Below are 17234 nucleotides of genomic sequence, written 5' to 3'. Positions count from 1 at the left end.
TCTATAAATCCAGTTGTTCCTGAAGCATTCTTTTAATATATAGTTGGGTTTAATTTGTTGTTTTGTTTTATTTGCATGAGCAAGTTTGGACTTTAATTGACCTATCTTATAATTTTCTTATATTTTTGAATGATATGCTTGGCTCATAAGACAGTTTGAGAAGTGTTCCAGATTTCTCAGTTTTCTGTAAGAGTTTGTGTAAGATTGGTATTATTTTTGTATTTAAGTGTCTGGTATAATTCACTAGTGAAGCCATCTACACTAGGGGTGCAGTTTTTTTCGTTGTTTGTTTACATCTTTTGAGGTAAATTTTATATATGTTGAAGTACACTAATTGTATATGTATAAGCTCCCAGGGTTTGGAGCAATGGATTCACCCTTATCAAGATATAGAACATTTACATCACCCCAGAAAGTTCCCTTCCCTCTCAGTTCCCTGTAATTTCCATCAAGTGGCAGCCACTGTTCTAAATTTTAACTGTGGGTTCATTTTGGCTGTTTGAAAATTCCATGTAAATGGAATTATACCATATGTATAGTCTTTTGTGTCCAGCTTCTCTCACTCAGAGTAATGTGTGTGAGATCCATCCTTGTGATTGGATGCTTAATATGCCCTTTTTATTGCTGAGTAGTATACTATTTTATTAATAGTCTACAGTTTACTCATTTACCTGTTGATGAACATTTGGGTTGTTTCTAGTTTTTTTGGCTATTAGAAATAAAGCTGATATGAATATTCTTATATGAGTTTTTATGCAAATATGTTTTCATTTTCCTTGGACGAATACCAAGGAATGGAACTATTGTGTTAAATGATAGATCACGTTTAAATTTAAAAAAACTGGCACACTTTCTCCAATGGGGTTGTATTTGTACCATTTTATGTCCTTATCAGTTCCATGTTCTCACCAATATTTTTTGTTGTTAGTCTTTGTAATTTTAGCCATTCTAGTGGGTGCGTAATAGTATTTCATGGTCTTAAATTGCATTGTTATTTGGATTTATAGTATATATCAACATAATGATTTACCATTGTTATATCTTCCTTTGTGAAATATATGTTCAAATATTTTGCTCATTTAAAATAATTGGGTATTTTTTTTTTATTACTGAGTTATCGGAGTACTTTATAAATGTTCTTTGTCAGATAACATGTTTCGTCAACATTTTCTCACAAGCTGCATGGCTTGCCTGTTAATTTTCTTAAAAATGCCTTTTGACAAGCAGAAGTTTTAAATTTTAATGGTATAATTTTATCAACTTTTTTCTTTTATGGTTATTATTTTCTGTATTTTATTCTAAGAAATCCTTGTTTATGTCCAGGTTACAAAGGTACTCACCTGTGGTTTTTTCTGAAAGCTTTGTAGTTTGAGCCCTTATGTTTAGATTGTGATTCATTTCAAATTAATTCATGTATGTTGTGAGATAGGGATCAAGGTTCATTTTTAAAAATATGGATATCCAGTTGTTTCAGCATCATTTGTTGAAAACGCTGTTTTCCCTCTATTAAATCAGCACCTTTTTCAAAAAAATCAGCCGACTATAAAAGAGTTGGTCTGTTTCTGCTTTTTCTAATCTGTTTCATTGATTTTTGTCTATCCTAATGCCAATACCATATTATCTTTATTTCTGTAGCTTTATACTATAAAGTTGAGAGTATGTAATGAAGTCTGAGTGTAAGTCATTCTTTGTTCTTTTTCAAATTGTTTTAGCTATTCTAGGACTTTTGCATTATTGTATTAATTTTAGAATCAGCATGTCAGTTTCCATCAAAACCTACTGGTATTGAAATTGTTTACATTCAATTTATAGATCAGTTTTGGGCAGTCTGACATCTTAATAATGTTGACTCTACTTGTTAGTCCATGAACAAGGTATTTGTCTTTGTTTTTTAGTCATTTATAATTTATTATGTGAAAAAAGTTATAAAATTCTTTGTTGTAAACAAATTTATACAGGGGATAATATGATGAGAATATAAGATGCATTGTTAGCAGTTGAGCTCAGAGAACAATGGTATACACAAAACAGGAAAGTAGAGTCTCTTGAAAAGGAAACGAAGAAAAGCAGACAATCAGTGAATAGGATGACCATGTAATTTATGGTCACTTTGGAGTATGGAAGGGGGTATTACTGAACAATAGAATACAATATTATATTTACAGCATAAAATAAACCGCAAAATCACTGTAAAAAAGGTGTTCAGGCTACTTTATGCTTCACACTTCGTTTCCTAAACCCAGAGACACTGTACCCTGACCCAAAAGAGCATTCCCACCAGTGCAGCAGCACAATGCCAAGCCCGGTAACACTGACTGATTGACAGATGTGGGAATTTCAGGCGACGTATCACAGAGACTGGGAAGATTGTTTTTTATAGTCCTTGACAGGATATTTTGGTACAGTTTGGACTTTTTAAAAAAGGAGGACATAATATGTTTTTCAGTAAAAGATTTTTCCCAGTGGAGAAATTCACAAGGAAAAGCAGTAGGGTCCACATAAAAGCAAACAAGCTTCATTTCTGTTTTCCAGGATTGAATGCTCTTATAGCACACAACCCCCACCTGGAAAGCCATCTGAGCCGTGCCCATGATGATTTCCAGGCTGGCATTAACCAACATTGATGTTAGACTTGATTCCCATGTAAATGCTCTTCCAGTTAGCCTTCATAACCTACAGATTGTTTTCAGTTAAGTGAGTTGTTGTCTAAGAGGGGGGGAAAAAATCAATAAATGGATAGAGGTTTTTTAAAAAAAACTCTCCAAGAAATACGATTCAAATGATGAAAGAATTAAAAAGAAATAAAGTGGCTTATTCAAATGCTTATACCCTAGATAGGAATCATATCATTTTTTAAAATTGTGAAATAAACATTTTTTTAAATTAGTTTCAGTTGTATAAAACAGTGCAATAGTTATACTTTTTACCCCTCAAAGTGACAAGCCTCCTCCCCCAATCCGCCGCCCCACTCCCCCCATTTTTGTTTTTTAAAGTCTGTTTTTTGAAGGATGCTTTGTTATTTTAGTGTACAGACCTTGTTCACATTTTATTGAATTTATTTCTAAGTGTTTTATGTTTTTTGATGCTATGGTGACATGTAAAGCAATTTTATATTCAAATAGTATGCTGCTAACATGTAGATACACCACTTGATTTTTGTGTCTGACTTTTATTTTCTAAATTCATTTATTATTTTTAAGTGGTTTTTTGTTTTGATTGCTACTTTCTTAGTTTTTTAAGTAAATAATCATTGTTTTAGAATAGGGACAGTTTCCTTTTCACTTTGCAGACTTTCATACCTTCTATTTCTTTATCTTGACTTATTGCACTGGTTTGGACCTCTAGTACAATGTCGAATAGGTGTCATGAGGATAGATATAGCCTTACCTTATTCCTGAGCTTAGGGAGAAAGGAGTCAGTGTTTTGCTATTAAGTATGATGTTAATTGTAGGTGTTTTTGTAGGTATTCTTTACCTGATTGAAGAATTTGTCTTCTATTACTGGTTTGCTGAGAATTTAATAAATTAATTATTAATGGGTGCTGAATTTTGTTATATGCTTTTTCTGCATCTTTTGAAACAATCATATAGATTTACTCTTTTATTCTGTTAATATGATGGGTTACTTTGATTGACTTTGTTTTAGTAGACTATTTTTGAGAGCAGTTTTAGGTTCATAGCAAAACTAATGAGCTAGTACAGAGTTCCCATATATGCCCTGCCCCTGCACACACATAGCCTCTTGCACTATGAATATACCCACCAGAGTGGTGCATTTGTTACAGGAGATGATTCTACATTGACACATTATCATCCAAAGTCTATAGTTTATTATAGGATTCACTCTTGGTGTTGTACATTGTATTGGTTTGGACAAATGTTTAATGACACATAGTCACCATTAATGTATCATATAGAATAGTTTCACTGCTTTAAAAATCCTCTATGCTGTGCCTGTTCATCCCTCTCTCCCCACAATCCCTCCGTAGTTTTGTCTTTTTCCAGAATGTCATATTTTTGGAATCACACAGTATGTAGCCTTTTCACACTGGCTTTTTCCATGCATCTAAGTTTTCTTCATGTCTTTTCATCATTTTATAGCTCCTTTCTTTTTAGTGCTGACTAATATTCCATTTGTGAATGTGACCGTGTTTATTTATTCACCTACAGAAGGACATCTTGGTTGCTTCTGAGTTTTGGCAAGTATGAATAAAATTATAGACATCCACGTGCAGGTTGTTTTGTGGACATAAATTTTCAGTTAATTTGGGTAAATACCAAGGAGCATGATTAATGGATTGTATGGGAAGAGCATTGTTTAAATTCTGTAAGACTGCCAAACTATCTTCCAAAGTGGCTGTACCATTTTGCATTCCCACCAGCAATGAATCCAAGTTCCTGTGCTCCACACCCTTACCAGCATTTGGTGTTGTCAGTGTTTTAAATTTTGGCCATTCTGTTGGGTGTGTGGTGGTATTTTATGGTTGTTTTAACCTGCAGTTTTCTAGTGATAGATGATGTTGAACCTTATCATGTGCATATATCTTTGATAAGGTGTCTGTTAATATTGTTGGTCCATTTTTAATGGGGTTACTTTCTTACTGAGTTTTAAGAATTCTTTGTTTATTCTGGCTAATAGTCCTTTATCAGCTGTGTCTTCTGCAAATATTTTCTCCCCAGGCTTGTCCTCTCATTCTCTTGACATTGTCTTTCACAGAACAGAAGTTTTTAATTTTAATCAAGTCTAGCTTATCAATTATTTCTTTCATGGATTGTGTCTTTGGTGTTGTATGATTGGTCAAATATTTAATCCTTGGGATAAACTCCATTTGGTCATGACTTATTATCCTTTTGAGATATTGCTCTATTCAGTTCCTTCTTATTTTCTTATTTTCATGTCTGTATCATGGGGAATGTTGACCTATAATTTTTTTTAATGTCTATGTCAAATTTTGACATTAGAGTTATGCTGGACTTAACACAATTGGGGAATGTTTGCTCTTTTTCTGTGTTTTGGAAAAAAATTGTATATATTTGGAATTATTTTTCCTTAAATATTTGATCGAATTTACCAGTGAAACCATCTGGACCTGGCTTTTTCTTTGTGGGGAATTTATTTAATAAATTCAGATGGTTACAGAGATACTCAGATTTTTTATTTCATCTCTTGTCAGCTTCAGTAAGTTTTGTTTTTCATGGAATTTGCCTACTTCATTTAGGTTTCCAAATGTATAAAGTTGCTTTTTTTTTTTTTCTGCTGTCTATGGAATATGAGGTGATAATCCTTCTTTTATCACTGATATTTATAGTTTATGTTTTATTCTTATTCTTGATTAATCATGTTAGAGGTTTTTCAGTGTTATTTATTATTTACCAAGGCTACTTTGGGTTTGTGAATTGTCTATATTTTGGTCTCTTTTAAACTTAAAATTTTTTTTAAATCAAAAAGATTTTTTTTTAATCTTTGCTATTTCCTTCTTTCGACTTTCTTTGGATTTAATTTGCTCATCTTTTTCTTGCTTCTCAAGGTTAGAAACTTGGATCTTTGATTCTTTTCTATTCCAACTTAGGTGTTAAAGCTATAAATTCCCCTGAGCAGGATTAGGTGCATCCCACAGATTTTGATGTTATATTTTCATTATCATTTATATCAAAGTCTATTTAACTTGCTCTCTGATATCTTCTTTCATTGATGTGGTACTAAGTATATTATTTACTTTTAATAGTTTGAGGGCTTTGTGAGTTATTGTTATTGACTTCTACTTTTTCGTACTCTAACTTTTTAATACTTCTGAGGTTTATTGAAATTTGTTTTATGGTCATAATATGGCTTATCTATATGAACACTCCACATGCACTTGAAAATGATTTTTTTCCACATTTGTTGTTTGAGAGAGGGGTATTAGTCTTCAAATATAATTTTGAGTATGTCTATTCCTCCTGCTATAGTTCTGTCACTGTTTATTTCATGCATTTTGAAACTCTTAATAGGAGGATACACTTTTGCAATTTTTACATGTTCCTGATGCATCGACCCCTTTATCATTATGGAATGTTTCCGTTTATGTGAGATAATATTCTTGTCTTGTAGTCTAATTTTTCTCATTAACATGGCCAGCTTTCTTATGGGATGAACCTTTTTCTTCTTTGCATTTATGTTTAAAGTGAATCTTTTGGATTGCATATAGTTAGGTTTTGCAATTTTTATGCAGTCTCATACTCTCTGCACTTTAACTGGATTGTTTAGGTCATGGGCTGACAAGCCTTTTCTGTAACATGCAGACAGTACTATGGTTTGTGTGGCAAATACTCTACTCTGGCACTGTAGTGTGAAAGTGGTCCTAAGCAATTTGCAAATGAATGGATTAAGCTGTGTTCAAATAAAACTTTATGTATATAATAGGCCATAGTTTGCTGAAGCCTGGTTTAGACCACTTATAATTAATACGCTTATAAATATTGTAGACTTAGGTATGCCATTTGTTATTTATTTTCTGTTTGCCTTATCCTTGTACTTCTGTTGCTCTCCCTGCCTTCTTTTGGGTTATTTGAATATTTTGAATGTTTTCTTTCAATTTCTCTATTGACTCTTTTGCCAGACATCTTTGAATTATTTTCTTAGTCATTGCTCTTTAATATGGAACTTCTCCACCCCCCCGACTCTTAGAATTTATCAACTTTTAAGAAGTGTCAGTGTTCTTATTTGTCACAGAAACATCAATGTCAATTTTCTTCTTGCTGATAACCCTGTTCTCTTTCTTCCTTTCTGCTAGTGCATAAGCCAGAGGGTAGTATCAAATGAATTGCCTAGAATTAGAGTCAAACAAAAATGAACTGGAACACACACACACACACACACACACACTCTCTCTCTCTCTCTCTCTCTCTCTCTCTCTCTCTCTCTCTCTCATACTCACTTTCTGTCAAAGTGTGTATCAGTCAGGTGTAAGAATTGGAAAGGAAGAGTTAGAACTCTAATTTGCAAATGTGATATTACATCAAAAACCCAAGATAATAACTGAATGCTACTACAAATTAAAGAGGTAAATCAATAATAATTACACATATACAAAGATCATGAGCTTTTATATGTATAAACAACCACAGTTGGAAGATAACGGAAGAGAAAAACGTATTTACAATTGCCACTTCGTAAAAGTGTTAATTTTTTCTAGATTAATTGATTAAAGAATCCCAGTACGTATGATATTATTAAAGAGACTGATTCTGAAGTTTATATATGAAAATAATTAAGAATCATCAGAAAAATTCTTAAGTGGAATAATGACAGACTCACTGCATATTAAAATATGTTATAAAGCCTTAGCAAATAACACATGAATAAGAAATTCAGAAATGATCTGAAATATACATTGGAATTTAATATTTGCAAAAGGCAGCATGTCTAATTAGCACAAAAGAGATAGAATTTTTAATAAATGGTCTTGAGACAACTGGATAGTCAATTGGAAAAGTCTTTTTGTGGATTTAAGTAGAATCCATATTACATATCAAGACAAACTACAAATGGGTCAGATGTTCAAGTATAAAAAAATAAGACATATGAAACACAAGTATCCAACAATAAATAGCTTGAGTAAACGGTGGTATATCCATATGATGGAATGCTGTATAGCTGCAATATAGAAAAAAATTCACTGTATCCCGGTGGAGAGATCTCCGGGTTATATTGTAAAGTGAAGAACATGAGATGCAGGATAATATATATAGTATACCATCTTTTGTTAAAAAGAGGTAGACATTTTATGATTTAATACTTGTATTTTCATAAAGTAACATTTTACAGGGGCAAGAAGAAATGGGGTACATGTAGACAAGACAGCAGTGGGAGTGACACTCCTAAGCGGAAACCTTTTTATTTTTGTTTTGATTTTTGAAGCATGTAGATGTATTATCTATTTTAAGCATCATTTAAAAACTCTTCCAGGTTAAGATGATTTAATCTGCAGCTTCCGTGAATCATTTAAGGAAAAAGTAATTCTAGATTTAAACTTCCCTAGTTAGTAGAAAAATAGGGACCACTGTTCAACTCCTTTTATGTGGCTAGAATAACCTTGTTTCTAAAACCTGACAAGATGTTGCGTAAAGGAGGCAACATAGGAAAGAATGCAAAGGATGTGATTTTGTCACACAAGTCAGGATATTGGTTCTCTCCAGTGGGAAGGTGGAAGCTGTGGTCAGGTCAGGGGCACATGGGGTTCCTGGGTTGCTGGATTGTCCTGTTTCTTTATCTGGATTTCAGTTATATGTTCACTTTATACACGTGTTTAACTCTACATTTGTCTCATTGTCTTTATGTATGTTATAAATTATAAATATAAAATAGTTTTTAAAAGAAGCTATAATAATTGTGGGATATATGTTCATCTAGTAAATTAGCTTTAAATATATAAAGTAATAACTGAATAGAATTTGCGTAGGGGAATACAGGAGTTTTCAACAGTTTAAGATAGAGCTTCTAACAATCCATTCTCAGAAATTGGCAAGTCAAGCAGATTAAAAAATCAAGTCTTAGAAGTGTTTATTTTTTGAAGGTGGACCTTTTTCATGGCATAGTTATTCCATTCTGTGTTAAAATGAGTGGTAGAGTAAAACAGTGAGTTTTAAAAATGGTAAAAATTGGTTTCTCCCAAACGAGTTTTACCAAGGAATTAGAGGCCAGTCAAATCTATACCTAGTAGGGACCACCTAGTTTTGTTTTAAACTATTCTATTAGCATTTACACTCTGTGACTAGCACAGCTGTTGCAGCCAATGTAAGAATTGTTCATTCACATGATCAGTTTACGTTTATTGCAAATAAAGCTCCTGTTAAAAAAAAAATCATGCTACAGAAAAGAACAGAGAAAGTATGTAACATGGGAAGATTGCACAGACTTTGGGAGCCCAGGACTAAGTGCCTTTCTTCATTTAAAGGACTGCCTACCATGTCTCCTCTTAACTTATTCCAAATCTGGAAAATAACTACTTGGTAAGAAGTACTAAATATATGTGGGAATTTAAATCCTTGTTAGAAATTCTATTTTCCATTCCTTTGGAAAACCTGGTCAAACTGTTCAGGTTTTCTCTCACTTAGCTTTGCTCTTTGGAGATGTTCTGGCTGGAGGTTGTTTGTAGCAGGATTTGGAGAAGCTGGCTTTGTGTAGAACTAGTCTGTGAAAGTCCTTATTAGGAGATTTAAAGGACTCACTGCCATGTGAGCTGTGAGGATCAGTTCACTGAGATGGAGCCAGGGTTTGGAATTATTTTCTGTGGAAGAGAGCCCTGTTTAACCCAGAAAAGATCAACTCAAATAGTATACACAGATTTGGCCTAGTCTAGTCTCTCAGGCGCTGAAGCATGCTACCACTGTCTAAACTCTTTAATCTTTTCTAAACTAAAAAAATACAAGGAATCCCCACCCCCATCTCCACCTTAACCAAACCTTCAATATACGAAAACAAGAACAAAACTTATGCAGGGCTGGCTGGATAGGCTACAGTAGGCTAAAACTTTTTTCTAATACATACCAGTCCGTGAGATTCTAATCACTATCTCTGATTCCACAGTAGCCCCTTTCTCAGAGAATTTCCAGAAGCAGTTGTTACCCTAATCAGTTTTCCAGCTGACAGCCATCCAGTAGTGGGTGGCATTTTTCACTCTCCTGCCCAGGATGCACACGGTGTGACCTCCCTTTGTCTGTTAGTGACATGGTCTTCAGGCATGGACTGCAGGAAGTAGGCATACAGGGAAGGCTCCCTCTACTGGGCCATTCTTGCAAATATCAGTTGTGATCATGGCACTGGAACGGGCACAGCAGACACTAACTGTAGTGCCTGTTACCTTTGTAGGAAGGAGTAGAGCCAGGCTCACGGGTCCTGGTGCACTTGGGAGTGTCTCTGTACCTCCATCACAAGGTGGCTGACAGCCACTGAAATGATGCTTACCTGGGGGGTGGGGGGTGGCTAGAATAGCTTAGCCTACATGGGAGTCATAGAGGCCCCCAGAGAGGAGAGCCCAGGCCTTTCTTGATCCAGAGATTCAGGCTCCAGAGGGAAAGGCCCCTACAGCCACCCTGTACCACACAGCAGACGCGCAGGTTTTCAGCAGGCACCTCCACCTTGGCATTCCCATGGGTGGGAATGCAGGCCCGGTCAGAAATGGTTTTCATGGCCCCAGACCCCAGGAAGAAACACAGGGACTCTGTCGATGATACCTTTTTAATGCTTAGACAGTTTGGCCACTGTTCCTGGTTATCAAAGTTTTTTAGGCAGATCTGTTTTCTTAGCAAACTGTACTCTCTGAGGCAGCTTGGGTCTATCCAGGAAAGTCTCAGGCAGCTTTCTCAGCTCATGTCCTCATTGTGCAGGCTGAGCAGTTTTGTCTGCAGGGGTGTGAAGTAGGGTCTGCTTGGGATGGTGGGCAGCGCCATCAGGCAGAAAGGATGGCTGGGGCCCACACACTTCCGGATCTGGACCCTGGACTTCCTAAAGGAAACTCTGTGCCTGCAATTGCCACGTCCAGTCCTATAACCTGGTTCCTGGAACCCACATCTACCAGCGTTGCCACTGGGCAAGGTATAAAATATTTCAATGACATGGTTATCACGCTGAACCTAATAGGTAAATGTGGAAATCTACATTCAGCAGAGAATACACATTCTTTTCCTAGTGCATTCAGATTATCCTTAAAATTGACCATGTTCTAGGCCATAAAGAGGGGCCTCAATAACCTCCCCCATTATTATTATGAAGAGCATGATCTCTGACCTTAGTAAAGAAATTAAAATCAGCTAAAAATGACCCATATGTTTGCACATGTAAAAGCACAGATCATAAGGGAAATTATAAAATAATTAGATATGAATGGCAATACTGCATTTCAAAATTTGTGACCTACTTAAAGAGTGATTTATAGCTTATAATACATTTACCAGGAAACAAGAAACGTTGGCAACTGCTGTGGGCTGAATTGTGTTTTTCCACCCCCTCAAAAAATTCATGTTGAAGTCCTAACTTTCAGTGTCAGTAAGTTCTCTTTTTCTTTCATGCTTCTCTGTTTTGACTAATGAAAGTAATACTTATTAATCATGTAATATAATTCAAACAAGTTCCATGCCCTTGTTTAGGGTCAGTCTCATCAGCAAGAGGGACAGGGACACAGAATTGAGATCTATAATTTTGGGGCATGTCTTTCCAATTTTATTTCTATTCATAGGTAATAAAATTGGGATAGTTTTGTAAACATTAATATCTAACTAGCTTTTGATACATTTTGTCTTTTTCCCACATGTTGAAATATTTCTTCGTAAACCTGATTTCTAATGGCTTCATAAAAGTCCATTATATGGATGTTTCTATAATTTACTTAATTATGTTAATCTAGAATGTACACTCTGAATATAAGGATTTTTCCCCCCAGTCAGTACACTGCAATTCCTCAGCACTTACAATAGCATCTAGTACATAGTAGGTGCTCAATACATATTTGTAGAATGAATGAATGAAATATTTAGGTTGTTCTATTTTTTCTGTATTATAAATAATATATAAATAATGCTCTACAAAGCATTTTTTTGTACATTATACTTTCACTGCATTTCAAATGATTTTCTAAGCCATTTCTTCTAGAAGAGGACCTTGACGGTTGAAAGGATATGGTCAGTTATATGATTTCAGATTAGTTTTCTCTGTGAAATAATGTTATCTATGGCTCTATTTTTTTATACTTTAATTTTATAAATTTTCGATAGCTATATTCTGTTAGAACCAAAAGAGTTTTGTTTTTGTTTTTCTCTCGTAAGTGCATTTCTTTTTATTCAGGGAGCAGTTAGTGATCTTATGACTGGAATATAGGGTGTTATTGGTGAAAGACCAGGATGGAAAGGTCACTTGGCCAAAGCAGTTGAATGACTTGGTATGTTGTGCTAAGGAACTTTATTTTCCAGGAATGGGAGTCCTCTCAGAAGTTACTAAGCAGAGTAGTGGTATAATCAGAATTCTTTTAGAAAGATAACACTGGTGATAGTGTAGAGGAAGGATTAGGTAGAGAAGAGACCAGAGGCTGGGAGATCCTGGATTTATCACTCTCAGGCCTCCACATTTAATCAGTCACCAACTTTTATGTCCTAAGCGTTTCTTGAATTTTCTCCTCTATTCCCTAGTCAGGTCCTCAGTATCTTGCACCTCAACTACCACTGTAAGCTCTCATTTCTTTCCTACCTAAGAACCATCCTCCACAGACGTATTGAAGTGATGTAACTAAAGCCAACTGTGAAGAATGTTTCCCTGTTATCTGCATTTTAACGTCCCGGTTGATTGACATGGTGTGCAAGCTCCTCCATTATTTGGAATGTTCAGGCTCGTTTCTTGCTCTTCCCTGCTAGGAGGAAAACCTTTCCTTGGGAAGAAAACTGCACATTGTCCCCTTACCCACATGGATATTTCTTGCTTCTGTGCCTTGCTAATGCTGCCCCCACTTCCCAAAATACTGCTCTCTCTAACCAAATCCACTTGGTCCCCTTTTTCTGGGGTTCACTCACATGTCAGTCACCTCTTCCAAGAAATTTTAACACACACACACACACACACACACACACACACACACAAACACTTATTTTTCACGTATTACACACCTCCCTTCCCCACTCCTACCCTTTGGGTCAGAGATCTCTCTTCTGTCACTTTTATAGGACCTTCCTTTCCATGTTGTACTATAATTATTTGTTTAGGTATGTTTCCCACACTGGACTGTAAGATTTGGAGATTTTTATTCAATCTTTGTATTCTCAATAGTTAGCATAGCATCTGCCATACAGTAAGATGGTTAAAAAAAAAAAAGATCCTATTTTCATTTTTCAGATGAAGTAATGAGGGCTTGAACTAGGCCAGTGGTGCTGGGAAAGAAGGAGAAACAGATGGGAAAGAGGTTGCTGGGTGTGAGTGATGAGTTAAAGGTAGAAGTCACAGATGATTGAGGTGTGCAACTGGAGTAAGTGAGTTTTGTAGACAGGTTTTTTTTACTTGTTAAATTTGAGGTATTTGGTGAACATTCTAGGGATGACTAGTAGGCATCTAGAAATATGGGTCGGGATATTAGGAGATAAGGGTTTAGGAGACATCAGCATGTAGGTATTAATTGGGGCATTTGGAATAGATACTACAAGTCAGGAAGGAGAGGAGCTATACAAAAGGTGGAGTTGGGATCCTTGGGGAACAACATTTAGCAGGTTACAGAAAAAAGACAAAGGAGGGGAATATGTTGATTGTTAATAATGTCCAATAATGAAGAGAGATTGAAGCAGATGAGAATTGAGAACTATATTTTGTTTGGAAACTGGAAGGTCATTATTGATCTTTGAAAGAATTAAGCTCACTCCACTGGAGTGAAATAAAACTGGATTGAAATAGGTGATTGAAAGAGGTTGAGAAGCAAATAAATGGATGAGCAAGTGGGAAAAGCAGGCATATACTACTCATTAAAAATGTGTTTTATGGACAAATGATGCCTTATGGGAAAGGGATGGGATATCAGTTTCTTTCCGGGAAGGTAGGATAGAGGTAAAGTTTTTGTTTTATTTTTGGATGGGAGGTGTCTTGGAAAAGTTCGTCAGTTGGTATTCAGGAGCCAGAAGAAAGGGAAACAAATCCTTAATGCAGCGGTTCTCAGCCTGTGGGTCGCCCCTTTCACAGGGGTCGCCTAAGACCATCGGAAAACAAAAAGATATTTACATTACGATTCATAACAGTAGCAAAATTACAGTTATAGAGTAGCAACGAAAATAATTTTATGGTTGGGGGTCACCACAACATGAGGAACTGTATTAAGGGGTCGCTGCATTAGGAAGGTTGAGAACCGCTGCCTTAATGGGAAAAGGGCAAGAAGGAAAGGGAGGATCTGGGATCAAGATCTCAAATGAGATACTGTCAGCCTTGAAAAGTACTGGGGACACTTCTCCCTTGGGTTCAAAGAAGAAGAAGTAAGGATAAGTGGAAATGTAGAAATATTTAAAGATGATCTGAGAGTATGTGAAAGGTCTATTTTTTATGAATGTGTGACCTGGTCATTAATTGCAAGTGAGGGTTGGATAGGACCGGTGGGACAGATGGCGATATGGGGCATTTTAGAAGGTTAGTAAAAGACCCAAGAATTAAAGGTGGGAATGCAGGTGGATTTTAGGGCTCAGTTGAGAGTGAGCTATGGAAAAAAAATGGAAGCAATAATAAAAAGAGTTGAACAACACAATTTTTAAATAAAAGGGACTAAAAGAAGGATCGGGACTGGAGAGTTTCTTACAGTTACTGATTAGGCGTAAGTAAGGCATATAGTTAAGGAGAGTGATATTTGCTCTACAGTCCTAATGCTGGGAAGAACTGAAGAGTGGGATGCAGGGCTGGGGAGTAGGCTAAGGAGACAGATGTCTGGACATCATCCATCTACTAGAAGTAAGTCCTGTCTGGTCACAGGCCAGTGCGATTTAGACCTGCAGATTCAACTCAGTTTTAATGCATGACTGATAATATTTGAGATTCAGTGTGAGAAGGTGTATTTTTGTTTTCTTTCTATTGTGGTATATTCTTATTCTATATGTATATTGATTAAAGTGTGTAAAATAAAAGCAACAGATTGCAGATAACTGTTATTTAAGACAGAGTGAATTTTGTATAGAAAAGTAGTATTGGCTGGATTATGAGCTATTGTTGCTTATTTGTTCATTTTTGATTAAAATATCTCTGGTGGCTTGCAGTGTTTATCAACTAATAGATTTTGAAATGCAAAGACAACTCTAAAAAGATAATCATTTCTTCCAAGGTATTTTGTCTTCTACCAGGAATTTGTAAATAGATCTATAGACCCAGTTGATAGGCTCACCTCTGGCACAGATATCTGATAAGAGCAGCATTTCTATCAATTATGCTTTTTCTTAAAAAAAATAAAACTATAAAAATAAAAGCATAATTCATGTAACTCCTACAAGAAATGCATAATTAATTCATGGGGAACAATAATGGAGCAAGATATAGTTGAAAATCAACAGCTCTACGGATTAAGAGCCTTCTCTCTACGACTCAATTGTTGTCAGTTACTGCTTAACTTAACGCTGGGTTTTCCTTTTTGCTTTCAGGAAAACCTTTAACTTACGCCCTGGGTGTTACCTGTCCACAGTTTCCTGGTGGCTCACCGCTTCTGCCTGCTCCAGCCTTGCTCCGGCAGCTTCAAGGCTTCTGGGCTTCAGAGCTTGTTGTGAAAGCTTGCTGCTTTGGCCTGCTACCCCTGCTTCAGGTGTCAAAAGCTTTTAATTAGCTTGCTTCCTCTAATGACTATAACTAGGCCCTTATGTGTCTGCACAACCTAGTCCTAGGGTCTGAAAGGAGGATTATTTTTAGCCATTCATTCTTCCTTAAAAACTCTTGTACCCTGCCTCTCCTGGGATTCAAGGGAGAGTAGGAGAAGGTTGAAGTTACACTGCATGATTCCCTTTTGGTAGCCTCTGCACACGCAGGGCTAGTCTGCAGTCCATGGGGCACGTGGCATGGGCATACCGTATTTTTATAGCCCGTGTCTGTTCTCATGGGCCAGTGCCATGCTGTACCAAGTTTTAAGTATTTGGACGTTGCTACTCTATATATACATTGTGTCTCCACAGAGAGGCTACCTCTAGCTCTTTGGTAAACCCTTTGTAGTGTTTTTAGTGTGCTTGTTAAAGAGACTTAGTATTTTTCTTTTCATTAAATATTTTGAACACAAACTGATCACTAACAGAACAGTTTATAACAAGCAAACACAGTGATTTCCATACATATTAACACTGGTCACCATGAACATGTCAGTAGGTATCAAGATCGTAGGCACGATGCCTGGGAAGCGTCTTCAGGACCTACCGACAGAACTGTTCGGTACTTACAGTGGTCAAGAGTGCCAGCTAGCTCTGTAATGAGACAGTGAGGACTTTATACTGGTGTAAGAAGTAAATAAGGGAGTAGACGCAATGTGCTTAGCCAAGTGCCAGGCGCAGAGTAGTAAGCTTTCTATACTAAGAATTGTTTTTGTTATTTTATTATCGTTAATATTAAACGATGGTAGAAATTATACAGGGGACATAAGAAGGAGACAAAAACACGAAGCAATAGTAGCGAACAGTCAGACAAAAGATAAGGAACGCTAAGTCGTGAAGTCAAGACCTTAAAAGCCATGCATATTGTTTAGAGAGCAACATGAACTGGAACAATCTATTATACGCTTAATAAGTCTTAAAATACACAATTGTATCTCTTTTATCATAATGCCTTACTTTTATTTGCGTTTCAGTATCAGGTAGTATACTTAAAGCTGAGAGTATTGATGCCTTACTACTTTCTATGTATACTCACCCACATAGATTCAAATCATCCACGATTTATTCAACAAATATTTATTGAGTCCCTATTGATTCTTAAGCACTGGGCATGTACTAGGGAACAAATGAGAATAAATTATTCCTGTCCTCATGGAGCTTATATTTTAGTGACTGAGGCAAACAATAAACAGAATCCATAAATAGAATATATATAGTTTGTTAAATAATAAGAGCTAAGGGGGAAAGGAAGCAAAGAAATGGGCTAGAAAGTGTGAAAGGGAAGAGTGACATTTCAGTGAGGGGGTGAGAGAGCAAACCCTGGGGTTGTAAGGGGGAAGACTGTTTGACACCTAGGGAATAATAATGAGTACAAAGGCCCTGGGCTGGGATTGAACAAGGTGACCAGTGCGTCTGGAGCAGAGTTAGCGAGAAGAGTGGTATGAGATCTGGGAGGTTGGAGGACCAGCATGTGTAGGCCTTATAAGTTATAGTTAGCATTTTGACTTTTACTCGGAGAGACATCAGAAACTCTTAGAAGTTTTCGAGCAGAGGAGCGTCATGATCTGAGCTGTGTTTATGCAGGACCACTGTGGCTGCCATGTTGAGATTGTGGGGCATAAGGGCAGAAGTTGTTAGGCTAGGTAGGATAATCAGGCAAGCTATACATGGGATGGGATGGACCAGAGGAGGGATGGTGAATGCTGGATATATTGAACATAGACTAGATTTGCAGAATTGCATGGCAACTCTTCCTTGGATATTAAAATTCTGTTTAATATAATGTACTCATTCCTGAATTATATGTTGTAGCTGTAAGTGATTATACTTAAATTTTGTTTAAGAACTCATTCCTTTACATGTCATATACTGATTTATTTTTGTAGTGTTTGCAGTTTTTCT

General features: G+C 36.2%; 1 protein-coding gene across 1 annotated transcript in view; it reads left to right on the top strand.

Annotated features, from left to right (window-relative positions):
- The first annotated feature begins 10442 nt into the window (after positions 1-10442).
- The window catches only part of CDC42BPA (CDC42 binding protein kinase alpha), a 156114-nt gene continuing 149322 nt past the window's right edge, over positions 10443-17234 (top strand). The window contains exons 1-2 of the mRNA XM_019659017.1: positions 10443-10575; positions 15123-15280. Of these exons, the coding sequence (XP_019514562.1) occupies positions 10443-10575; positions 15123-15280 (291 nt within the window). The remainder of the gene's footprint in view (positions 10576-15122; positions 15281-17234) is intronic.

The sequence above is a fragment of the Hipposideros armiger genome, unplaced genomic scaffold (assembly GCF_001890085.2).
Source record: "Hipposideros armiger isolate ML-2016 unplaced genomic scaffold, ASM189008v1 scaffold_293, whole genome shotgun sequence".
In the NCBI taxonomy this organism is placed as follows: domain Eukaryota; kingdom Metazoa; phylum Chordata; class Mammalia; order Chiroptera; family Hipposideridae; genus Hipposideros; species Hipposideros armiger.
This window is presented reverse-complemented; position numbering and strand designations above follow the sequence as displayed.